This window comes from Mesoplodon densirostris, chromosome 6 (genome assembly GCF_025265405.1).
Source record: "Mesoplodon densirostris isolate mMesDen1 chromosome 6, mMesDen1 primary haplotype, whole genome shotgun sequence".
Lineage (NCBI taxonomy): Eukaryota > Metazoa > Chordata > Mammalia > Artiodactyla > Ziphiidae > Mesoplodon > Mesoplodon densirostris.
The window spans coordinates 39409453-39436439 of NC_082666.1; the positions used below are offsets into that span (position 1 = coordinate 39409453).

The following is a 26987-nucleotide window of genomic DNA, read 5'->3' on the forward strand; positions in this document are numbered from 1 at the left end:
CATGATCTCTTTTTTTCCTATTAGTCTTTTTCCTCAACACACAAACAGGTTCTATTATCTTCCCAACTTAAAAACAAACTACACTTCATCCCACAATGCTCTCCAGCTACTGCTAGTTTCCACATCCAAACTTAAGGAGCAGTCCCAGGGGCTTGCCCTTTCACTGCTTGCCCACCTCACCCTGGCATCTGCCTACTTCTACTGCTCATGGAAAGGTGACCAAAGAGTTCTTCAGCTCCAGGGGCTTTCCCACTTCTTCTGATTCTGGTTCTCAGCAGCAGTCAATAAAGTTAAGTGTTCCCTCCTTTTCGAAACTCTCACTTGTGTTGGACTTTAGGACCTTGCACTGGGCCTCCTACCCAGTAGGCCACAGTCACTCTCCAGGCTCAGTACTGGGGCTTCTCCTCTCCTCTCTGTGTTCTGTTCCTAAGCTGTTCACACAGTCTATGGCTATAAAAACTATCTGTAATCTATTTATAATCTCTATGCTGATAATTTCCAAATTTAGACCTCCCGTCTCCAAATCTCAGAGTAGCATATCCACTGCCCATGTGACATTTCCCTATATCCTCAAATTTAATATGAGCAAAAGAGAACTCTTGATTTTTTTTTTTTACTCCAAACGTGTGTCTCTCCCAGTTTTCCCCATTCAGTGAATCCAGTCTGCTGCTTAAGGCAGAAAATTGGGAGTAATCCTGTCTTCACCCCTTCCCAAAAACCAGTTCAACATCAAACTGAATTTATCCATTCAGCTCTGTCTCCATGGCAACTACTCTATTGCAAACTACCATCACCTAGTTCCTTATGGTTTCCCCTAGTCCACTCTGCCCTCTTCCATGCAGAAGCTGGAAAAATCTTTTAGAAACATACATCAGATCATGTCATGCTTCAACAGCTTTCTACTGCAGTTGGAACAAAATCCAAATTCTTTTCTATAATCTACAAGGCTTGGCATGCTCCAGCCCCATCTATGTCTCTGCCTTCATCTCATGCCATTCTCTGCTTGATTTATTATGCACTAAGTATACCAGTCTTCTCTCAAAACCTCCTCCCTCTTCAGAAAGTTACTTTGGTTCTTTGCTTCATTATCCTTCAGGTCTTAACTTAAATGTCACTCGTATAGAGAGGTCTTCCCTGACTACCTAGTAGAAAGGGAGTTATATCCCTCCTAATCCCATTATTCTCTATAAAGGAGGCCTGTCTACTTTCTTCCTATAACACACCATTTTATAATTATTTATTTATAAGTTTTTTTACTTTTGAAAATTTTATGGTTTGATGCCAACCCCCATCCCACTGTACTGTAAGCTCTCTGTCTCTTTTTTTACACTGTATATTTAGCACCTAGCACAATGCCTGAGTGCATATTAGATGCTCAATAAATACTCAATGAGTGAATGAATATAATGAACTTAAGTATTTCATTTATATAAAATAATTTCATTTTTTTTATCAATTTGGGGATTAGCCTTCTTAAAACACTAAAACATTTGGGATTTTTTTTCTTTTTTTTGGCCGTGCTGCATGGCTTGTGGGATCTTAGTTCCCCGACCAGGGACTGAACCCAGGCCACCGCAGTGAAAGCGCTCTAACCACTGGACCACCAGGGAATTCTGGGATTTATTTTTTAAAGTGTACAAATTCATATTTCTCTGAAATATTCAGATGCCAGGTATAGTTAAAATTCAAATAATTTGTGTATTTTACTAGGTAGTTATATTTCTTTTGAGAATCATTCATAAAGTCCAATGTTGTTATAGATGACATACCTGCGGATCCCTTTTGGTGTTTCTCCAATTATGAAGGTGGTCTGGCCTGTTCGGTAGACATTTTTCTTCTTCTGGCTTACAGGGTGTGAAATGTAAAGGGGAAAGGAAATGCTGCCTTCACTTGGTTGTTGGCATTCCTTTGTATGTGTCGATGTATCTCCCTTCATTTTTTCCTTATATGTCTGAAAAAAGGATGAAAGCAAAAACTCTGAAAAAACAGTCATTTTTGGTCAAATAAGGAGACTGTCTTACGTTTTCCCAGTATTCTTTACAATCTAGTATATCATATTCTCCAAGTAATATCACTGTCAGATCTTGTTAGATCTTTAAAAGATATTACTTGCAGCAGTAATGCGATGTTTCTCTTTTCATTGTTTAAGATATATGCTAAAGATATACCTTTCTTAAAGATACAATAAAAGCAATGGTAGTATGATGTTTCTACTGTCAAGACTATGGGTATACTGATACACATGCTGGCATCCACTCTCCTAAACAAGGATAAAAATTAATGATTATATAAATAATGGCATAAAAATGGGATATTTAAAAATTTTAATTCAGTAATTTCTCTCAATATTATTAAGCAGACTTTCAGTTATTTAATCTTATATAAGCAGTCAAACTTTTAAGAAATAACAACCTTTATATAATAATGCAATACACTAGTTTTGTAAACCCTACTTCAATCTCCAGTGGGTTGCAAGAATTACTTAGTGATTGTTAAGATGTTAACTACAGGTGGTTGAAATTACAGATAGAATCATATTTATTTTACAGACTAAGGGTGTCTTGCATAACACAAATTGTTAAAAATAGTGAGTCAAGAAAAAAATAATTTTAAACTGTATGGTTCCATTTTCCACGACAAAATGGTAAGGTGAGTATGTGGAAAGTCCCCATCTTATTCAAAAAACAGAAATATTGGATGCAATTTGACAACAACAACAAAATTATATTTGAGCTCAAAAGTAAGAAAGGAAAATCTCTAGATGCCAAAACCAAGTAACATAGTGGTAGGTGGGAGCTGAAGCTCAGCAACCCCAGGGATAGGGTCCTAAATTCTAGTCTGCAGGATTCCATGTGTAGAGGGAAAATGGAAATGATTTAAGTCTCTGAATTAAAAAACAAACAAACAAAATAAAAACACAGCAGGAATTAAATGGATATCCAGTTTTCAAATTAAAGCTAGGAAAGCCCAAACTGGGGGCACAGGATAGACACAGGCTCCCTTGTTACTCTAGATAGAATCACTGGTGAAAACATGGAATGCCCAGCCTCTGCCATTTGTGGAATCTGATTTTGTAGCACTTGCATTGTATGTAAAAATTTAAGCTAAAAACCAACATAAAAAACTGGCCCAGAACCAGTGAAAACCATAGATCTCAATGAGGGGTGAATACAAAAATATAACATAGGAACACTTTTTAAATCTAGAGAATGCTTGTGATTCCAATGCGGCGGGGGGAAAAAGAGTTCAGGTAAAAATTATAAAGAACACACAAAGCCCACTGCCATGAAAGTGGACAGATACAACAAATGTGAGAATCCATATCTGAGGAATTATAGATAACAAAGCAATCTGAAAGAGACTTTAAATCATTCGCATGTCCAGAAAGATAAAGGAAGAACTGGGTATTGTAAAATACCAGATCTGAGAAAGAACCAAATACAAATTCTAGAAAAGAAATATAGGTTTGAAAAAAAATAGACATAGAAACAAACTTAAAATATGAGTTAAGCAGCAGGCTACACAGCCTTACAATGATAGTTGATAAATTGGTAGAGTAAAGTTACTCAGAATGCTGGGGAGAGAGAGGGAGGGAGGGAGGGAGGGAGAGAGAGAGAGAGAGAGAGAGAAAGAAAGAAAGAAAGAAAGAAAGAAAGGAGGAAAGGAGGGAAGGAGGGAAGAAAGGAAGAAAGGAGGAAAGAAAGGAAGGAGGAAAGGAAGGAAGAAAGGAAGGAAGAAAGGAAGGAAGAAGAAAGAAAGGAAAGAAAGAAAGGAAAGAAAGAAAGAATGGAAGAAAGAATGGAAGAAAGGAAGACAGACAAGAAAGAAAGGTTAGAAAGAAAAATTGAGAGACAGAAGACATGGCAGAAAACATAACAATATTTCTAAAATATTAGAAAGAGAACAGAAAATGGAAGAGATAATGTCAAAGAAGTAATGGCAGAGAACTGAAGAAGGCCTGAATCCTCAAACTAAAATAGGAGAATCTCTAGTGTGAAAAATGAAAATAAATCTGTACCTTGTTATATCACAGATAAAGAGAATATCTTAAAAACCACCAGAGAAGAATAAGCTATCCCACAAAGAAATAATAATCAAATTAAAGGCAGACTTCTCATTACCACTACTACCATCACCACCACCAAGAGAAGATAATGAGAGCATCTTCAACATGCTGGGAGAAAAAAACCGTCAACCTAGAATTCTAAACCCAGTTAAACTATCACTTAAGAAATTTGCAGGCATACAAATACTACAAAACACAGATTAGTAATTGTCAATGAGACAGTGATTTTTTCTTTTACAGGAGTTCAATGGGATTGAAGTGGCACATATCACTGAATGTTGGTAGGGAATGGCTTTCATTCCACAAATATTTACTAAGCACCTATTACGTTCCTGCCATCATGCTATGCAGCTGAGAAGAAAAATATTTACATATACAAAGAGGCCCCTGCTCTTAAGGGGCTTAAAAAAGCTGAGCCCCCCCTTCCATTGTTAGTTTTTTCTGTTTTTAAAATAAATCATTTCTCTCTTTAATTTATATTGAACTTCATTTCATTGAGATAAACTGAACAAAAGACATAATTATATGTTCTTTAATAGCAAACCATTTCTAATGAAAAGAAATTGACTTCTTCAAAATCTAGTGTGACTCACATGGACAAACACAAAATGCCAGGTTGCCATTTTGAACCAGGGCTTTGCTTCAGTTAGTAATGCTGAAAGTACTTTCCTCAAAGACATCATTTCTTAAAGCTTAAAACGTCATTAATAAAGAGAGGGAAATGTTGATCTTTAAAGATAAATTTGAAAGAGATTTGATGCATTTATTTTACATCACAAGAAAACAAGGTGAATGTTAAAAGTTCCTAATAAAATAGCTCATAATCTTTGATGATTCCCAAGAAATAATTATCCATTATTATAAGGAAGGATGGGAATGTTTACATGGGGATAAAGGGAGTAAACCGAAAGGGAAGGAACGGGGCCAACCAAGAACACTCCCACCTCATATACTGCAATTTCTGAAGCCATGGAGAAAGCATGCAAGGCCATGGAAATTTTCAATTATTTACATGATTACTCTGGGTCTTTCTGACCCTGGCAGCATTATAAAGCTCATATTTCGAACAGATACATTTTTTTCTCAAGTTGGTTTTACAAATTCTTCAGGAAAATTCAACTTTTCTATTCATAGCTATCAGACATGTGGATCTTTAATTTATGCCAAATATTATATACTTAAAAACCTGATTATTTTAGATAATAATAAAAAGAGAAAAGCATTTTTTCTCTCACACTGGCTCAATATCCCATCTTTTACTTAAAAAAAAATCTAGGTTCAGATTTCCATTTTAGTAGAGTAGTTTAATACTTACTGAAACAAGGCTGTGAAACAAAATTTTGTTTACTAATTATTTTAATAAACATTTTGATGTCCTTGTTATAAGAGCTGGTTTCACTATTTATGGTAAAATAGTATCTTTTACAATAGCTGATATAAGGAAAATAGTGACAGTGCAGTTGCAATTGAAGGGACAGTTATAATTTATTATAAAGCAAAGTACAATGCCTGTGGCCATGATGAAAAGATTCCAGACCACGTGAAATTGGACGCAAACTCTTTCACTACCGCTTATGTCAAAGTTGGGAAGTCATATGACAGAGGCCACACTATGAAGTAGCAATAGTAATGAAGGGTCAAGTAATGAAAAATTCAGTAAAAATGAGCTGGACTAGGAAATTAAAATATAACATTATTGCTCCTTAATATTATGGTAGAGGGTGAGATTACTTGCTCAAGAAAGCAAAATAAACCCACTCTTCTTTCCACCAGAGAACAGAATGGCCAACAACTGGAACACTATGTCTGTATCTGATAGGAAATTTTGAGATCATAACATGAAGAAAGCAGAAAGCCCAATTTCTGTAAGAGCTCCTAATTGCTCCTAACTTTTTCCTAGAAAGTTTCTTCTAAATTATCCAAGATTTGCTTTGAGAAATTACTTCTGTACTCCATGATTCTGATGAAGGTTTCCTTCCTCTTAAGATTTATGGTTATAATGATAAGGAGGGAATTATGAAGACAAGAACTTTGTACAGTATTTGTATAGTATAAATATGACTGCTAATAAGTATTTTAGAAAGCTTGACACTGTTAGAGTTTAATTTATAACTTAGTAATTGCTATGTTCATGATTATCTTCATAAATTATTGGATATTGTTAGGCATTTCTACTATGGTATATTTATGAAAGTAATCAAGTTCAACTTATGGTATCTTTATTAAAAATAAAACTTAGTAAGTGTAAAGAGTGTAGTAATTATTTCTAAATAACATAAACATACAGTTAAAAGATCCATTTGATGATGAGATTAATTGAATGGAAATGTGAGGTTAGTTAAGAAGCTGAATTTATCAGAGAATATTGAAATAATAATCCTAATTTATGAGTGGTAATATGTCTTCCTCCTTTGGACATATATGTACTATGTGGAGCAGCCAGTTGAATGTTGAAAACGTAGAGGAAAACCCTCCCTCTTCAGAGTTAAACAGGTCTAAAAAGGTAAAAGGTCGGCCACGGCTAATTATGTTAAGTGCTAATCTGATTTATATAATTAAACATTTAAAACGTAATATGTTGTCAGAAAAGTAAATATTTGTCATAAAAAATAAAATTTGGAATATAAAAAATTATTTAATTCAATAAAAACGTTAAATATATATTATTTCTATAAATGGTAATTGTTTTAATATATTTTGGCCAAAACAGTCTCCTCACCTATCCACAATCAAATGTTTAATGTGGAAATGGCTCACTTCAAAGACTTCATAAATAACTGCTTTTTTAAAAATTGAAGTATAGTTCATTTACAATATTATATTAGTTTTAGGTGTACAACATAGTAATTCAATATTTTAATAGATTATACTCCATTATTAGTAAATTATTACATTATTATAAAACAAAGGCTGTATTTCCCTATGCTGCATAGTAGTATATCATGAACATCTGTTTTGACTTAATTTTGATAGTTATAAAATCATTATTCATTTTTCTAATGTCTCTATAAAATATATTTTAAAATACATCATAAAATTACTATTTAAACGTGTATAAAGTATACGGTCTGTAAAATAAAAGCTATAATTTTATTTATTTTTTATTTTTAATTTTTAAAATTTAATTTAATTTTTTTATTAGTTTCTGCTTTATAACAAAGTGAATCAGTCATACATATACATCTGTTCCCACATCCCTTCCCTCCTGCATCTCCCTCCCTTCCACCCTTCCCATCCCACCCCTCAAGGCGGTCACAAAGCACCAAGCTGATCTCCCTGTGCTATGCGGCCAAAAAGCTATAATTTTAAGTTGTAAAAGATATACATTAGGATTACAATAAATAAGAGGGCACTTTTGTAGGGAAAAATTTCTTCTTTTAGAGTAGCCAAAATGAATTTACACTAGACCTAGTCAACTGTACATAATCCTGTACAACTTATTTCTTACTGTAAACTTTTAGGTTTACATTGGTTCTAGAAGGAAAGTTTATCTTTAGATCAATAGTATGAGACATTCAAATGACCTTTGATAATAAATACTTTCTTTTTCCTTTGGACCCAAAGTGTACTGTCCGTATTTCAAGGCATTAGACCTAAGCCAAATAGCCATATTAATGGCAATAGCCAATTAAAATATTGAACCAGTAGTTATTTTTTTAAAGATATAACTGAAAAAAAGATAAGGTATATATAGATTTTCAATATGAAAGAGTAAGAAAAAATAAAACTTACCCTTAAAAAGTTTGCAGATAACAATCTTTGATGTCAGTGTACTGAGAAAAGGAAAAAAGGGAATATTCCCCCTACCTCACAGCCATATGATTACATTAGCATTTTTCTTTTTTCTCTGCTACATATGAAATTTATCTTTATATAATAGAAAACTTCATTGGAATAGTGCACAGAATGTTTAAGGAAAAAAACCCTCTTTCTTTGAAGTAAAAAATAATTTTGGAGGCAAATTACTAAAGAACTATAGAGGGCACCTAGGTAGGAATAGCAAGGAAATGAGAAAAGTTGATAGGAATCAGTTTTTCCCAAACACACCCACCTGTGGGCAACAAATGGGGCAGGAAATATTACAATCCAGGAGACTGAGTTTCAAAAACAACCATGAACAGCCTCTAGTTCTCATTTTGGCAGGAGAAACACTATCATAATCTCTACCATCTTTCTAAATCTCTTTGGGGCTAATTACTGGAGACACATCCATAGGTGGTGCAGATAATGCTGATTCCTTTTCCTCTGCTCATCTGTATCCCCGACAAGTAGAGGAAGCTTGGAGGGGGACAATGTACAATGAAGAACAGCCTGATAGGATGGGTAGCCTGTCTATGATAGGCTACCAGGATGTAGTGAAATCTTTATTAAGCAATTTTGGAATGGATCTGTCTGCTGAGCCGGTTTCTCTAGAAAACACCTTACAGAGGATATACCAGAACAAAGAGCAATGTAAATTTAACAGCCACATTCACTGTTTTTTCCATAACTGGATGATCAGCCCTGATTAGTCACTGAGAAAACTGGAAACCATGGAGGAGATTTTCAAAGGCAATGGAAGGTCCCAATGGTTCTGACTTGAGAAGCCTGAGTTTGGATTCTAAGATCACCAGAGGATCTGCCCATCACAGGAAAGCTCTTTGGTTTACACCTTGCTCCTGAGAATAGCACAGAGCTTCACAAGCCAGTCTATGGTCACGGCCACAGGTGGGCAAACCGTGTAGCCAAAGCCCCTCACATTGGCCTCATCACACCAACTTTGCCATAAAGACTAAAAAAAAATCAAGTGCTCTTTCATTTTTTTTCTTCATTAAACCTTAAATAGTTAAGTCTGAGAGGCAGCAATGCTTTTGTTTACACATCTGTTCAAACAAAAGATTAAAAAGAAATCTCTCTTTGGGTAAGGGCCAAACCCTATAAACACATAAAAAGTCATCAACTTGCTTGTCTTTGCAAAGCAGGGAATCAGAAGTACCATAAAGACATATAGCACATGTAAATAAATTCATTCAAATGGCATCTGAGAGTCTAAAAGGACAAAGACCTTTAAGGATCTTTGCACAAGTGTGAAAAACCCCTTATCTTTGAAGTAATCATTCAAGATTTCTGCCTGGAGGTAGGAAATATTACTGTAAATGCAGTTTTCCAACACTCAACAAAAACCTAAGGCAACTGTGAGGTACCCCTGAATTGTCTTCACTCAGCCTCTGGAGAAAAGCCAGCTGGTTAGAGGACCTACCACGAATATACACTGAAGTATAATTTTCTGCATATGTTTAAAAATGTCATTCAAGTCTGAAAAAACAAACACTTAGATTCAAATCTAAAACATTTTTTTTTTTTTTGGTGGTGAAGGGAGATTAAAGTTTGTAATTATGGTTCTCTTTTCCTCCTGGAAGGAGTAATTCAGTTTTATATATATATAGATATATATTTTCTTTTTTGATAGTACTTTGCTTGCTGAGTGAGCCACAAAAGGACAACTTTATATTGGCTTCCCTGAGCCTAGCTTCCTTTTTTTGTGCACAACAGTCCATTTCTCATTGTACAAGAAACTCATCTATCTAAAGGAACAAAGTGATAGCCTCGGGAGTGCAGGTGAATACTGTGGGGCACACACTACCAACAGAAATACAAAAGCCCTATCTCCTTGGGATTTGGGAACATGAAGGCAGTGCCACAGCAGTCAACCTGGGGGAAAAGGCCAGGTGAGATGGTAGCAACTACTTTTAAAAAAGCCTGCAGACCAGCAACAGGGAGTGTTGGCTAATATTCCCTCAGTCCTTCATGGGAGGGTGGTCAGGGAGTAAATTCCCCTTAATACCTCCTACAGACAAAGGCAAGGCCTTTTGGGGTGGCTGTCTGAGCACTGGACTCAGCACCACAAGCCCTGGTCTCTACTAGTCTTTTTAGGATCTCCAGTAAGTAGTAATGAATAGGTCCTTGGCATCTTGAGCCCTGACTCAATTTTAAATCTTTACATATATTATTTATATTACTATAAAAATGTCTCTAAAGACTACTTGAAGGTCCTATACTAAATAATGCCTGTTAGTGAAAAGATCACGGAAGGGTGGTGCTGATGGAAAAATTTTAATTAAAGTCTTTCTTGGCAGGCACCTGCCCCTGCTTGCCTTTCCAGTGGCTGGCACTTCCATGGGGAGCTTAGGTTCTCACTTCCTTCCTCCAGGCCTCCAGCTGGAGTAAGTGTAGGCTTCTATGCAGGCTGATTCAGTGACAAGGCCATCGATGGCTCTTCAGTGTCTAGGGAAGAACATTTCAAGCACTCTGCCACAAATAACACCGGGACATTGTAACTAGTTGTGAAGTTGGATGCAAATTATTGTTAATAATAAAGTACTGAAATCTGTGAATAATTCTCCTTTTTAGTAAATTAGAGTGGATTTCCTATAACCACATCATTTTCACTCTCTTCTATTTTAATATGCTTTCTTGAGTCATGTAGAAGAGGAAGTAAAGCTTTCCCACAGAGAAAGGCCAACTGAAAGTATGTTCTACTAGAACTGAATTTAATGATCAAGCGACCCCTTCTTATGGTCTAAAATGGCAGTTCTGAAACTTTTTGGTCTTAGGACACCTTTACACTTTAAAAATTATTGAGGACGCCAAAGAAATTTTGTTTATGTAGGTTATATCTATTGAAAGTTTAAAATAATTAAATAACTCTTTACCAGCAAAAAAGTCTATATTTTCCAAGGCAAACAAACAAAAAATTAGCCAGAAGAGTGGCTATGTATTACATTTTTGCAAATGTCTTTAATAGCTGGCTTAATAAAAAACAGCTGGACTTTCATATCTTCTTCTGCATTCAATCTGCTGCAACAATGCTGTTTTAGTTGGAGTATATGAAGAAAATTAGCCTCATACAGATATGTAGTTGAAAAAGGGCAGAATATTTTCATAGCCTTTTCAGATAATTGTAGATATTTTTTGATACTTTACCAAAATTCAATTAAGGTTAGTTTCATGTAATATTTGAAACTATATCAGTGAACTTTTTTTTTTTTTTTTTTTTTGCGTACGCGGGCCTCTCACTGCTGTGGCCTCTCCCGTTGCGGAGCACAGGCTCCGGACACACAGGCTCCGCGGCCACGGCTCGCGGGCCCAGCCGCTCCGCGGCATGCGGGATCCTCCGGGATCGGGGCACGAACCCGTGTCCCCTGCATCGGCAGGCGGACTCTCAACCACTGCGCCACCATGGAAGCCCCAGTGAACTTTTTATATTGTTAAAATTAAAATTCATTGGTATATTTTGTACTTTGGCTGAATCTTTTCCCCATGCATGATTTTGTAATATAATTCACTGGTCATTTGGAAAATATTAAGTCAGTTATGCAGATCTTCAAAATGTTGACACATTCAATTATACAACATTGGAAAACCATATTTGTTGTTATTACCACCTATGCATCAGAAAAAATCTTCTTAAATATTGGGAAGGGGTCATGGTCACGGTGGCAGACACAAGCTTTTCAATATTTTAATTTTCACTCGAAAGCTTGAATTTTATCACTGGCAACAAGTACTGTCTGTTGTTTTCCTTGAAGTGACAGAAAGTATCTACCAAATACACAAGTCTAAATAACCACAGTTTGTCAGTCATTCTTTCAAGTATTGATACAAATTGTGTTCCATAAAAAAAAAAGTGGCTAGTTTAGTCTGCAGTTCATTTATACAAGTGCTTGTGTACACTTCCTATTTCATCAAACAGAATATTAAAAAGATGAGTACCAGGGCTTCCCTGGTGGCGCAGTGGTTGAGAGTCCGCCTGCCGATGCAGGGGTTCGTGCCCTGGTCCGGGAAGATCCCACATGCCGTGGAGTGGCTGGGCCCGTGAGCCATGGCTGCTGAGCCTGCATGTCCGGAGCCTGCGCTCCACAACAGTGAGAGGCCAGCGTACCGCAAAACAAAACAAAACAAAAAAAAGATGAGTACCAAAGGGTTGAGATTTAAGAAAATTAGTAATTTTTATTGATTCATCAAGGATATTCTTCTTTTTTTTAAAAAGAATCAATTTTATGTATTTATTTTTTGGTTGTGTTGGGTCTTTGTTGCTGCACACAGGCTTTCTCTAGTTGCGTCGAGCGGGGACTACTATTCGTTGTGGTGTGCGGACTTCTCATTGTGGTGGCTTCTCCTGTTGTGGAGCATGGGCTCCAGGCACGCAGGCTTCAGTAGTTGCAGCACGTGGGCTCAGTAGTTGTGGCATGCGGGCTGTAAGGCACAGGCTCAGTAATTGTGGCGCACTGGCTTAGTTGCTCTGTGGCATGTGGGGTCTTCCTGCACCAGGGTTCGAACCCGGGTCCTCAGCATTGGCAGGTGGATTCTTAACCACTGAACCACCAGGGAAGTCCCCATCAAGGATATTCTTAAGAGAAACTAAAGTAGTTTTCTTTTCCTGCAAGTATGTGGTGGTAAATACTAGTGGCCCAAATAATTTTTATGAACAAAATGAGAAGTTCTTTCTCTTAAGGTATTCATTATTTCATCTGGCCACAGCAACGGGATAGCCTTAAATACTGAATAAAAGTAGGATATGGCTTTCAAGTTCCATTTTGAAGCAGTTAATGCTAAATAGTCATGAAAGTTGTTTACAGATTAATTGAAATTTGATTCCGATAATAACTTGGTTACAAAATGACTGACACCTTTAAATAAAACATCAACCTACCAACAATTTTGCCATAAATGCTGTGAGAGCTGACTCTGGTTATGTTAAAAGGGATTCTATCTTCATCAGGAAATTTGCAAAAATATCACAACTTCCATCTTAGATCAAGAATCATAGTTCAAACATATTTATCCTGCCTAAAGCTAATCTACTACAAAATAATTCATGCTTATACTAATAAATTAGAATAATTCTCCACATTTCTCTGTATAGAATCTCTTTGGTATCTACTAGAAATTCAATTAAAATCAGTAAGCTCTAATTGAATATCTATGTAGCAGGTACTTTTTTAGGTCCTGGGAATAAAAGATAGAGTAAGGTTCACTTCCTAATGCAAAAGAGTTTCACAGTCTAACCAGGAATACAGTGCCAGACACTGCGGATGGCCTACTAACAGCCACTGCCTCCCTCTTTGTTGTCTGAACAAAACTGAGGTTCTCTTAGAAATGTGCACAGGGAAGGTAGATTGCCCTCTCAGTTCTTAGGGGATAAACAAATTAGTCAAGCCAATTATGTTCTGCCAGAAAGATTTTCCTCCTCAATAAAAGGAGAGATACAGGAAAAGAACCACGCCTTCCTGTCTTTGGATACATTTGTATGAGGAAATATGTTCTTGAGATGCAGTAGTCATCTTGTAACATAAGGCAAAAGGCATCATGGAACTAAAAATTAACTTACTGAGGATAGTGGGGCAGAAAATGAGAGAGCCTGAATTCTTATGATGTCATTGGACTGTAGTAACACACCTGGAAATACCTCCCTCCAGACTTGCTGTTATGTAAATTAGTTCAACAGCCTATTGTATAGGCCATTTTCAGATGGTTATTCTATTCCTTGCAGCTGAAAGCATCCTGTAGATACTTATGAAGTATCACATAATACAATGTGATCAGTGTTATAGCAGACATACATGCACACACATACACACACCCACAAATAAGTAAAGATGAATTTGAGGAAAACATTTATACTGCTTTGGAGAAGACGGGACAACTGTCACTGATGATACAAGGAGTAGGGGTTCAATAGGCAGACAAAGGTGAAATGGAATTTTAAACAAAAGAACCACAAGAGCAAAGACATGGAAGAGTAAAAGTCCATGGTGTGCTTGGAGACTGATTTATAAACTGAAGGCTGACTAGGAAGAGCTCGCTCATCTTTCTATCCCCAGAGTCTAGCACAGTGCCTGGCGCATAGTGTCAATAATTCTGAATGAGTGTCTCAGAATGAGACTGGAAAAGGAGATTAGCACCAAATTGAGATAGGCCTCATGTGCTATGGAAAAGAAACACAATAAGATATTTTACAGAACTTTGGAAGAGAGAAAATTATGCCCCAAAATGACTGTTCAGATTTGTTACTGCTAGATGAAGAAAGCTTACAAAGTCATGCATGGGTAGGGATATCTTTCTGACACCATTCTCCATGTTCTCCCTTGTTGAGTGGGTGTCTTAAACCAGCACTATGGTCAAGAGATGACAGATAATGAGTGAAGATGAAGAATACCAGCATTTATGCTGCTCTAAAATAACTAACACCTTTACATTATCTGCCAGTATATCCCCTTTAACATTAACTTGTGGAGCTAAGAGTTAAAGAGCCTTTACTCATAGTGAAAATGGTTGTGGGGATCTGCCTTATGTAGTACTTTCTTACAGGAATTACCAGTAACAAATGTTTCCTGAACTTCCACTCTGTGCTGCCTGTTGCTAAGTGGTGATGCTTACGGACATGTATGTCATGTCCTGATCCTTAAGCAGCTTGTAACATACATGAGAAGAGAGCAAACATTAATACGGTGTCTGCCATGTCTACAGTGATGACTGGCACAGAGAATGGGTGTGAAAGGAACTTGGAATAGAGTGATCTCCGAAGACTGAGGCTTCATGTAAGAAGTGGAACTTGAATTGGGAGTGGAGGATCAGCCAGTAGATGATTTACTTGGAGGTGCAGATTGAGTAAATTTATTGAAGACCATGAATGCCAGGCAAACCCGAGACTACTTCTAATTCAGATAAGGAGGGACTGTTTCCCTTGGCTAATTAAATATATTCAGTAGTAGCTCTGAACAATGTTAAGTCATTGCCAGAGGATTTTCAGGAAAACTATGAAAGTTGTTCATGGAAAAGATAGTTTAAGCCATTTAATTTTCAGAGATACTGATGGGGTTCATTATACGCTGACAACAACTGAAAACCTAAATTATTCAAAAAGTATCAATTATGTACAAGACACTACTTTAAGTCTCCAGAATTATCAAATGTGAATCAGAGATATATTGTGCTATTTTTTGAAGTCCAGAGTTTATAGAAAAGAAGAAAAAGATGTATACTTACATAACTATGATAAATATGTGGAAGTCATATATTAGAATAACAGGCCACTTAAAGTACTATTGGGAGAAGCAGAAAGAGTGTAAGGAGAAGGACAGCTTACTTCCATCTTAGGTTGGAATTGGGGCAGACTTTGTGAAAGAGTGACACATCTGAGGTAGATGCTGAAAGGTAGAGAGGTTTGGAGATTTGGGAGGTTAGAAAAACTAAGGCTGAAGGTTATTTGTGGTAGAGAAAAAGCATAAGTAAAGAGAAAAAAAGGAAAAAAAATTATGTCTTTGCCAAAATATCTCTGGCAGAGTAGATATTGCAAACAGTCTTACCATATTTCTTGTGTACAGATAGTTTTAACTATCTAAAAAAATATTTTTTAGAGAAAGATGCATTCAGTCCACCTGAATTTTTTGTTTAACTGCTAAAGTGATGGTAATTCTTCACAGGCAAGTTATCTTGAAAAATTAGGCTGATTTGTCATATTGGAAAAGCAAAATGGAATTTTTTTAAAAAAGTAAAAACCTTCAAAGCAAAATAGAAACCAAAGGAACTGAGGGAAAAGCACAAGAGAAGACAGAAAGATTGAAAGACTACAGGGATTTAAGCTGACTGCCACTGTTGAGCCTGAGGGAAGTCACGTACCCTCTCATTTTAAAAAAATCAATAAAATATTATGTTTGCATTAGTCTCCAAGAATCCTTCACATTATGACCTTATAATTTTGATTTATTCGTCCTATAAAATTCAGAATTCATATGTATACAGGCAGGATTCTCAGATGACAAGGCAATAGGTGTTTCCATTAAGTGGCCATGTCCAATTGATACCATGGTTTTCAGTAGAGGGATAAAATATAATTTGAAAAGGGCTGTTAAGTGCTTAACATTCTCTAAGTCCCTAGGTGGAGTAAATCAGAGTTCAATGAGGTCTTATATCTTTAAGCTTTTATATTGTTACTTAGAAGGCATTATTTGAAGAAATAGTTTTTTTTTTTTTTTTTTTCCGCGGTACGCGGGCCTCTCACTGTTGTGGCCTATCCTGTTGCGGAGCATGGACTCCGGACGCACAGGCTCAGCGGCCATGGCTCACGGGCCTAGCCGCTCCGAGGCATGTGGGATCTTCCCGGACCGGGCACGAACCCGTGTCCCCTCCATCGGCAGACGGACTCTCAACCACTGCGCCACCAGGGAAGCCCGAAGAAATAGTATTTTTAAGCTATTTATAATCTTCCAACTATTCTAAATGGAGAAACTGTTCAAAGAAGCCATATGAATCGTCTATGCAATTGGATCAATGACCAGCTAGGAGAAGAGTTAGAATCAAGCTACTTCCTAATAAGCAAAGAAAATTTTTGTCAGTCTAGGCCATGGTCAAATTAGTTTTTTATAAGTACTGTCAAATACAATTTTTTTCTATAGTATTCTTTATGATAAATCAGGCATAGTTCAAGGTGGGCCCTTCATCTATAAAATTTGAGGACTGGACTAGATATCTTTTATGGCATTCTAACATATTCTATTATTGGTGCTATTAACAACAAAAAGAATAACAGGGCATTGCAGAGAATAACAGAAAGAGTTTCACTCATCACCCCTACTAATAAGCAATAATCATAATTACAATAATAAAAATTTATGCCTTTCTTGCAAGGAGTTGAATGTGTTTTGTACACATCAGCTCACTAGTGGCATATTAAGCCTGGTAACGTCACTGTGAGGAAGGATGCCACAGCTTCTCATCGCCACCAGCTAGGAGGGGAATAGGTATAGGTGCTTAGAGTTAACACCAGATTCTCATTCCTCGGACGAGGTAACAGGTGTTCTTCACAAATGACACACTATCTCTCTGAATCAATCCTAGTTCTAAGGATAGAAACACAACAGCCTTTTTCATGCCAGCACTGGTCACATAATTTCATACATATACACACACAATTAAAAAATCCAATCTCTACTAAAATCACTTGAAAGAATAACTTTCTGATACAAACACCATAAAATTAACACCTAGCTATAGAAAGAAAAATCATAAGACCATGAAAAATCCCACCCAGTAAGAGTTAATTCCGCTACATGCTGAAACCATAAACCTTACTTACTGGACTACTTCATAAACCAGTCATTTGTGAACAATTACTTTAAACCATCATGCCATTCACTATCCTGAAAACTAGGCTAATGGAATGCTATATCTCCCCAAAGTCGGCTCACTGTAAACAGTCCATCCCTCCTTGCTGACTCCAAAAGCTGTATAAACATACTGCAACTAAATCCACCATAGCTCATAGAAATCCTTTCTTTAAGTAATCTACAAAATGCCAATCTAATACAAATACAAGAAAGAGAAGTTCTAAGACAACATTTTGTATTTACAGTATTCTGAACAGTGCTTAAACCTGCACTGGTTATATAAAAGGCATTCTCTCCCCCATGCCACCCCCGCCTCCAGGCTGACGGCATGCTTAGTTTTCTCATTTACACCACACTGCAATAACATAAAGAACGGTTTACTATTAATCCAGGTTTTACTACAAAGCAACCCGTTATTTCTCTGTCAAACACTGGCAAGAGTGCCAAGTGTCTGTCATCCAATTCAGGGGATTAAGTCTTCTTTTATAGTCTGATACTTGTACCAATTTATAAAAATACAGATATAGTTTCTTCGAGTTGGTCACAGTCTATATTTTGGCTTGGATTCAGGCAGCATAGGCTGACTATGACAGCTGGCAGGAAACTGAGGGGAGAATACATCCTCCCCCTTTCAGTTACCACGTCTCAGTTGCCATAGTGATTAATCCTTAATCAAATGCTGTCTTTGTACAATTCTTTTCAGAAAACTTTAAGTAAACTTAAGTTGAAAACATGCAGTTGATTGAAAAAATGAGGTACCATATCACACACAGGTATAGCTAAGTTTTATGACATACTTCCATATATTAAAAGAATAAATTAACTCTAATGAAGTTCCTTCCAATGCTTAAAACACTTCTTTTTGGTCTAAGCTTAAACCTAAATCACACAGGTTTTCCCCCTTGTTATCAGACATCTTGCTTTTAAAATAAGCTGTCTTCAGAAATGGTTCTAAAATATCCAAGTACAATTGAAGGCAAAGCAAGTTCTTATTTTACATAGTTTGTATTGCTAAATTAAAAAGGTATAATTAGAAATTTATTTTAGGAGAGAGGTTTTAATTCAAGACATTTATCAAATATGTTCAAATAAGTAGAAATTATTTTATAAAAGTATAAACTGTAAGAAACCAAAGGAAATATGGAAAAGATAGTACATTTTAGAACTTTTCTTAATATATGGGTGAATTCCATTTGATTCATAGCTTTTGTCATTCTGGTTACCAATAATTACATAAAAGGACTGAGAAACTCTGAAAGACCATAGTACGTTATCTATAATTGCAGTGTACATTACTTCTCTTTTGTAAGTTTTCCATTTAGTATATTCCTTTGCAATTTAGTTAAAGGCTCTTACTTAGACTCAATTACAGTATTCCTTGGAAAGTGAAATACTTGCATATTGTGGCCATTGTTAATCTTGTGTTGCCTTCATACAAATAAGTAGGACTTGTTTTGTTTTCTTAGGAATTGAGGCAACACATCTGCATCTGGCTGCAGACACAGAGACACACACAGAGACCACACACAGGCATACACACACACAAACACACAAAATCTTTTCAAACACAAAGGTCTCTAATAAAACTTTGGTGACAGACATGAAGCACTCAAAAGAATTCTCAGTAATCAAAAAGATTCTGGATGTGAGCCCCAGATGAAAGATACTGTACTGTAGCTGGGAGGTCTAGGGATCTTCGGAGATTTCAGAAGAAGAGGGTTGTCAATATTTCTAACACTATGGCTGAGTCTTTCTGCCTTCATCTTGCTTCATTTACCTTCACCTTAGTTTATTCTCTTTTCTCCCCATAACGGTTTAAAAGTTTTCCCAAAACTGCAAATCCACTATTGCCAGCCACCACCACAGGGAGAACTGCAAAACCTCTCAGTGAGTGACATATATATCTCTAACCAAAGATGATGGTGTGGTTCAATGACTTACTCATTAAAGGTGTTGAAATAAATACTATCGACCAGATATGATGAAATCAGTGATTGTGATCATTTTTTTTTCCTTAGAAATTCTGTGAATGGCTTTGACATGTCATCAATATCTCATTTACGTAAAATAATATTTTTTAATTTTAAAAGTCTTCAGAAATGCTTAATTTAACCATCTTTACAAATAGTTTTAGTAAAGAGAAACACATTACCATCATTCCATCTCACTAATATTATTAAAGTAGTTTCTAGTTTCCAGAAGAATTATAATGAGAACCCAGAGTAATATGTATAGAGACGCAAAAGGACTAGTTTGATGGCAGAGTGCTCTCTCACTCATTTGAATGTCTGTCAGCAGCTATGGAGATATCATGAATTAGAAGTAGTCACAAACTAATGAATCTAAACAGAAAATAAATCTATCATCAGCTTTAAGGAGAAAAGTTACTAATAACTTCTACTCTAATACAGAATATCCTAAAATAAAATTAATATAAAGTATTGAGTGACTTTGTTTTCATAAATGAAAACAAGTCACATATAAAAATTTGAAAAATAATCTACCATAAACATTCTTGTTTTGTTTTTAAGGAAATTCAAAGCCCCAGATGGACTAGTACCACCCATTCTTTTACTTATAGTTAAATATAGCTGCATACAACTGTTTATAGATTATTTGTTCTTGTTGATCCTCACCCTCCAGGGGAGTTAGAGACCTGACATCAGTCTTATCCATTGGTTGTAATAACAATACTTATTTTTCATTGACTGGTTACTTTGTGTCAGGTAGTGTTCAGGGCATTTTACAGGTATTATTACCTCATTTGTTCTTCACAACCATCTGAGGTAAGAAGTATAATTACTTGTATTTTAAGCACAGGAAATCGAGGCACAGAGAAGGTAAGTAACTTGTTCATGGTCACACAGGAAGTATCAAGTAAAGCTACAATTCAAACTGACAGCCTGAATAGACTCCATGCCATAGGCTAGTTATAACAATCAAAAATTCCTTCTGTCTCTAGAATATTAGAGTTCAACAAACTGAAGATGAGTCTCATTATATGAGTTCTTTTATTTATGTATTTCTAGTTACACTAAAAGGAGGGAAGAATGAGGTATGTCTCAGGGGTTGCAGTTTTATGTCAAAAATATAGTAGGTTTAGTTTTTGATGTTGGTGAAAAACTAAGAACAACAAAAATATGTATGATCACTATTTTGAAAACTGATTTTTTTTTTTTTTTTTTTTTTGCAGTATGCGGGCCTCTCACTGTTGTGGCCTCTCCCGTTGCGGAGAACAGGCTCCGGACGCGCAGGCCCAGGGCCATGGCGCACGGGCCCAGCCGCTCCGCGGCATGCGGGATCTTCCCGGACGGGGGCACGAACCCGTGTCCCCTGCATCGGCAGGCGGACTCTCAACCACTGCGCCACCAGGGAAGCCCTGAAAACTGATTTTTTAAAAAATTTATTTATTCTATTTATTTTTGGCTGCGTTGGGTCTTCGTTGCTGCGTGCAGGCTTTCTCTGGTTGCAGTGAGCTGGGTTGGGGGGGCTAGTCTCCATTGCAGTGAGCGAGCTTTCTCTGGTTGCCGTGTGTGGGCTTCTCATTGCAGTGGCTTCTCTTGTTGAGGAGCACGGGCTCTGGGCACGCAGGCTTCAGTAGTTGTGGCATACGGGTTCTACAGCACAGGCTCAGTAGTTGTGGCACACGGGCTTAGTTGCTCCCTGGCATGTGGGATCTTCCCGGACCAGGGCTCGAACGCATATCCCCTGCATTGGAAGGTGGATTCTTAACCACTGTGCCACCACGGAAGCCCTGAAAACTCGGATTTTCATATACCAAGACTGTTCTTTTTATTTATGCAACTTTTTATTGGAGTATAGTTAACTCATAATGCTGTGTTAGTTTTAGGTGTACAGCAAAGTGAATCAGTTATACATATACATATATTCACTCTTTTAGATTCTTATCCCATATAGGTCATTACAGAGTATTGAGTAGAGTCCCCTGTGCTATACAGTAGGTCCTTATTAGCTATCTATTTTATATATAGTAGTGTGTATCCAAGACCTTTCTTTTTTGATGGTAAGTTTATAATACCATCCCTAAGTGATTGTTGCTTATAGGTAATACATTTCAGCTTTCAAGATGTTAAAGTACAACTATATTATTAACCTGATGTATTAAATGATATAGGTCAAATCTGAGGGACTGAATCTTATTCTGTCAGAATTTTACTGTATCAAGTATTGATTTAAAGAAGTTAGCCACTGAAATAAGTATGTTTATATGGACTGTTCTATAATGCCTGCTAGCATTGGTGGCATGGGACTGGACTTCCTGCTTAATAGCTTTAAAACTTCCCTGAGTATTTTATACCCACTGTGATTTAGTCATTAAACACTAGATTTCTTCATATTCCCTGAAAAAGGTCTACTAAATTGGTCTATGTGTGACTGGGGAGATATATGGCCTCAAAGGACATATCAGAAACTCCAGGGGCTGGGTATTCCAATTTGTTTCCTGGTAAGAAATGCCCCTCACTCTGAAAATTACTGTGAAAAGACAAGGTTTCTGATGAGACTGTGCTGTTCATCTCAAGAATGCTGGGGCTGAAAAAGGTTGAAAACTACTGGTATTGCTAATGTAAGGATAAAGGGAATCCCTTCGCACCGCCCGCCCCCCCCCCCCCCCGCCAACTAAAGGCAAAATATATTTCCAGCATTTTCATCTTTACAATTTTCCTAACGAAGGTTCCAAAGGTACTTTTTATTGCTTCTATATCTAGGGGTTGCTTCTTGGGTCCGTTTTGGGAGGTATTACATGGCTGTAAATTTCTTCTCAGAAATATTTAAATAAGCTAGTGACCAATATCCAGTTAAATTATTGCATTAACATCTACTACAGAGTTTGCCAAATTTTCTGACCTTTCACATTAAAATCTGTTTGGAAAAGAGCATGGTTTAAAAAAAAGGCATGGTTTAAAAAGAAAGAAAAACCTAATAAAAAATTAGCTGTCTGTTTAAAAGATTCTGATACGCTCTTCATTTTAATACAGTAAATTTCTGGCAAACCCAGCACATTTCTGCCTACCTTTTTCATATAGCTCCTACAAGGTAGTCAAACTGTAGAAATGCTATCTACAGCATTGGCTGAGATATGGTATACTCCAAGATCAAATGAGAATATTAAAAAGTGGCATACTTGGGTCATGAAACTGCTTTCATGAGTTGCATTTTGGAATTGGGCCTTTGGATTACACTGAAAAATGCTAAAAGCACAGCCTTTCAAAGCTCAATATTACATTTACTCTAAGGATATTATAAGACAACTGACAGTTAACTAGATCATTCAGTGGTCCCCATTTAAAATGCCAGGTGACAAATTTCTTTCAAATTAAACGCTAGGAAAAGCTTTGCTCCTCCTTAGAAGAGCTATTTTTTTGTTTTTTGTTTTTCTTTTTCCTTAAGGACAATCATTTAGCTCAGTGTTTCTCAGCAGGGGGTTATGGCATTTTGGGCAGAACAATTCTCGGCATGTGGGATGCTCTCCCCACCCCCCAGGACAGCCATTTAGTATCCCTGGCCTCCAGACATTAATGCCAGTCAGGCACTTAGTCATTGTGACCACCCAAACTGCCCAACATTTCCAAATGTACTAGTTGAGAAAACACTAAATACACTGTTCACTTCCTTTGTTTTGTCTACCAGGAAACTCAATCAAATTTCTCATTAAAAAATATATCTGGGAGAGTATAGTATATCCTATATACCTGCATTCTAACTTTCTACCAGTCTTGAACTTCCGTCTTAATTTATATTTTCCTTGGTCATGAACTTAATTTTGTATTCTGATTTTATTAAGACAATCCAAAATCTTTGTCAAACCAGATGAGGTACAAATAAATGAAGATAGCTTTGATCTTGGGTGGCCTAGGCCTGCAGCGGCTTGAAGCGGGGTTTCGGTTCCTGGCCAGTGACTGAGGTTGGGTCGTGCTGGTGAGAGCACCGAATCCTAGCCACTAGACCAGTGGCCAGTGACAAGGCTCTGGCTGTACGGCTTTGCAGAAAAAGAATTCCCACAAAGACGGAAAGTAGTGAAACAAGTAAAGTATTTATTAGGCGAGAAAAAGAGTATGTGTGGATAGACACATGGGTGGACTCAGAGAAAGAGTAGCACCCTCGAGGCAGTTTGAATCACTTTTATGGGGCATTTCTTCGGGTTTCCTTTGGCCAGTCATTTTGATTTGCCTGGTTCAAAGTCCATATTTGGTATAGCTCAGGATTTTTCCATGTGTGCGTATGCATCTCTTAGCCAAGATGAATTCTACGGAAGAGGCCTTTGGGTAGGTTTGGACACTTGGCATCATTCCCCTTTTGACCTCCCAGGAGCCTTTCTGCTCATGTGTAGTCTGGGAGGTCTCCTGACTTCAAGAATGAGGAATAAGTGGTTTCTTATCTTCCCTCTGAGCAGGGTCCAGCCTCCTCTCTCAATTGTCCTGTTATTCCCATCTCAGAGTACCGGTCCACAAGGAACGAACACAAACCGTTTGCCCTGGGGGCCCATCTATCTCCTGTCTCAGCTTGACAGTTCAGATAGCATCCCCCCACCCTCCATTCCCAAAAGTAGCACTAACTTGAAACAAAGTGTCATTGTTATATACAATACCAATTTTTCACTTCTACACATAAAGTGGTAGAAAAACTACTCCTCAGACACCTAGCTCTAAGGAATTAAGAAAGAATAATAAGCCAAAGAGAAGAAAATATTTTTTAAAACTTTTGAAAAGTGTAAATAAAATATCACTTTTATATAAGCCTTATTTCTATATATATAACAGCAAATTTAAATGAGAAGAGCCCATAGGAAGTATTTATTACTTTTAACATTATAAAAATCCTTTTGTTAAAAATATAAACTCTATATGAAGTTAGTTTTTGTGTGTGACTTCATTTTAGATGAAAAATTATGGAGGTAAATCTAATGATACATTTTCCTTTTTCCATATGAGAAGTATTTTTGGTTCTGATTTAAGTGATTCCCTCAGATTCCTCATTTTTGCAGACTTTCACTGTGGGAAACTATTAAGCAACTCAACATTATTAGGCATTTAGATACAGATTTGTCTTTTAATATAAAACATCTTTAGTGAATATAGTGCCCCAAATGGTATTCTGTTTTTTACACTTATTTGTAAGTCATTTATAGTCTTGTTGGTACTTTTGAGGGAGTACTTACACAAGATCCTATTGAGGAACTTCAGTGAAAATGAGGTAAAAACTAGAGATACATTATCCTATGTTCTACTTACCTTAGAAGAACAAACAGCTATGTTAGCAGGAAGCTGGGAAAACTGCTTCAATTCAAATACATCACGTGCTGCCCATCGGCTCATGTGATTTTCAGCTTTGCTTGATCCAATCACATTCTGGTTTGAGTGAATGTAAGCCACTTCCTGAACACCACCTAAGAGGTAATTGATGTTTATTAAGTGATGTCTCATGATGAAGCAATATGGTTCAAGGTATACTTTAAAAATTATCGGCAACACATTAAAAACAGGTTATGCTTATTTTATTTTTAATCCTCAAGAAAAACATTGTTTGTATGTCAATATCACAATATTCTTTTTTAAAACAATTGAAAAGAGAAAGAGTTAAAATATATTGGTCTAGGTTAACTTAGAAATGACTTTTCCCTCTCATCAATATAAGAACTTCTGAATCATGTAACAATTTTTAGATTTAAGCCTGAAATGAGGGTTTTGGCTAAGAGGAAAGTCATAGTGGAAGGTTGTCTCTATGAATTTGTTGTCTCTGTTGATGTAAAAAAAAAAGTTTACTAATTTAAACGCCGTGCTAACCTCACCTGTTCCTTTAAACATGTATTTGATTACAGTGACGAAATAGGAGCATGGGGTTTATGACCAGGGAGTTTCGTTTGGTTGGCTTTGTTCAGTTTTACTGTTTGTATACTGTCTTTTTTGTACATATGCCCAGATTTGGAGGTTTTTAGGAAATGAAAAAAATTAACTTACACCTTTTATCTGAAAGAAGTATAAAAAATGGCTACTTTTTTTATTGCTTTGCTTCTGGGCACCTATAATTTACTTTTAAATTGCGGTCATAAAAAAGAAGGCTCAAATTGAGGTCTATAAAAGCTCCCTCAAACAGCTCTGGCAATGAACCTCAATTATGACCTTCAGCACTTGTGCTGTTTTAGTCCTGAACCTTTCTCAACCAGAATTGCCAATCATGAGAAAACAAGATGTTGTTAAATAAGCTGAGTAAAAGAGTAACCAAGATAATATTCGCCTTAAATTTCAAAATATCAGTAGTAAGTATACCAACAGTTTAAAACCTTCAAAAGGATTCTGGTAGAAAATTTACTCAGATTTTCCTTAATTTTGATGACACATTTTATGCATTATTCAAAATAGAATGAGTTCCACACAAACTATTGACACCTTCTATACAGTAAAAAACAAAAAGAAAAAACAAAACTTAGCTGCTCTTTTAAAAAAGTTTATGCAGGACTTCCCTGGTGGCGCAGTGGTTGAGAGTCCGCCTGCCGATGCAGGGGACACGGGTTCGTGCCCCGGTCCGGGAAGATCCCACATGCCGCGGAGCGGCTGGGCCCGTGAGCCATGGCCGGTGAGCCTGCGCATCCGGAGCCTGTGCTCCGCAATGGGAGAGGCCACAACAGTGAGAGGCCCGTGCACCGCAAAAAAAAAAAAAAAAAAAAAAAAAAAAGTTTATGCAATAATTTCTCAAACCTAAAATCTAATTGTAGCACAGAAACCAAAGGATAGTCCAGTACCGGTATCCCTTAGTTCTTGATCGTTTGCTTTACACCACTTAGCTTTTCCAAAAGACCTACGTCAGTACCTGTTTTCACTCTAACAGAAAGAAATCCAGAGAATTTTCGCTTTTGTGAAAAAGGGCGAAAAGTGAAGTGTTGCAGTGTTTGCTTTGCAGCAAGCCCTTATAGAGGCAGCACACAGCCCAGCAGCAAGCCTGGCACCACCAAGCTCCTTCCCCAGGAATGACACTCAGCATCTCAGCACCAAGCCATCATGGTTTTGGACTGTGTCTGTGAGCATCTGTGCTTTATCTGGATTTATTCTGTGCAACCATTAACAAGATGTGTCCTAAGGCAATTTGCTTTACACCATTTCAGCTTACAAAGTTACATAGGAAGGCTCTTCTTTAGGAGAGCAGGGTAAACCTGTACTTAATTACAAGGGTATCAAAATATATATCATAATGAACTTTTAAATGACACTACTAAATAACCACAAAAGAAAGCTTATCAAAATATAAGCTTGCTTACATATCAGATTCTTTCATGTATTTTTTTGGGGAATGAGTGAGACACTTTTGAAAGCAATGCTAACTCTTAAAAACTACTAATCAGGGCTTTCCCTGATGGTGCAGTGGTTGAGAGTCTGCCTGCTGATGCAGGGGATGCAGGTTTGTGCCCCAGTCCGGGAAGATCCCACATGCCGCGGAGTGGCTAGGCCCGTGAGCCATGGCCGCTGAGCCTGCGCGTCCAGAGCCTGTGCTCCGCAACGGGAGAGGCCACAACAGTGAGAGGACCACGCACCATACACCCCCCAACAAAAAAAACAAAAAACAAAAAACAAACTACTAATCAGATTCTCAGCAGATGGTGGTAAGGGGAAGCAGTTTTTCAATCTCTCTAAATCCCCATATGAGAACATGAGAACAACTAGACTGCAAAACCAAAGGACAACACTTACAACAAAATTAGATGACAAGATACTCCTATTAGCCCTAAAATACAAGAGGGAGGGTATAACCCACTAATAGCT

At 37.0% G+C, this 26987-nt stretch overlaps 1 protein-coding gene across 7 annotated transcripts in view; it reads right to left on the bottom strand.

Annotated features, from left to right (window-relative positions):
- ERCC6L2 (ERCC excision repair 6 like 2) overlaps window positions 1–26987 on the bottom strand; it is a 139854-nt gene that overhangs the window by 6842 nt on the left and 106025 nt on the right. For all 7 annotated transcript variants that reach the window (XM_060101568.1, XM_060101564.1, XM_060101567.1 and 4 more), the window contains 2 exons: window positions 24465–24619; window positions 1770–1951 (listed from right to left, as the gene is read on the bottom strand). In XM_060101568.1, coding sequence (XP_059957551.1) covers window positions 1770–1951; window positions 24465–24619 — 337 coding nt within the window. The remainder of the gene's footprint in view (window positions 1–1769; window positions 1952–24464; window positions 24620–26987) is intronic.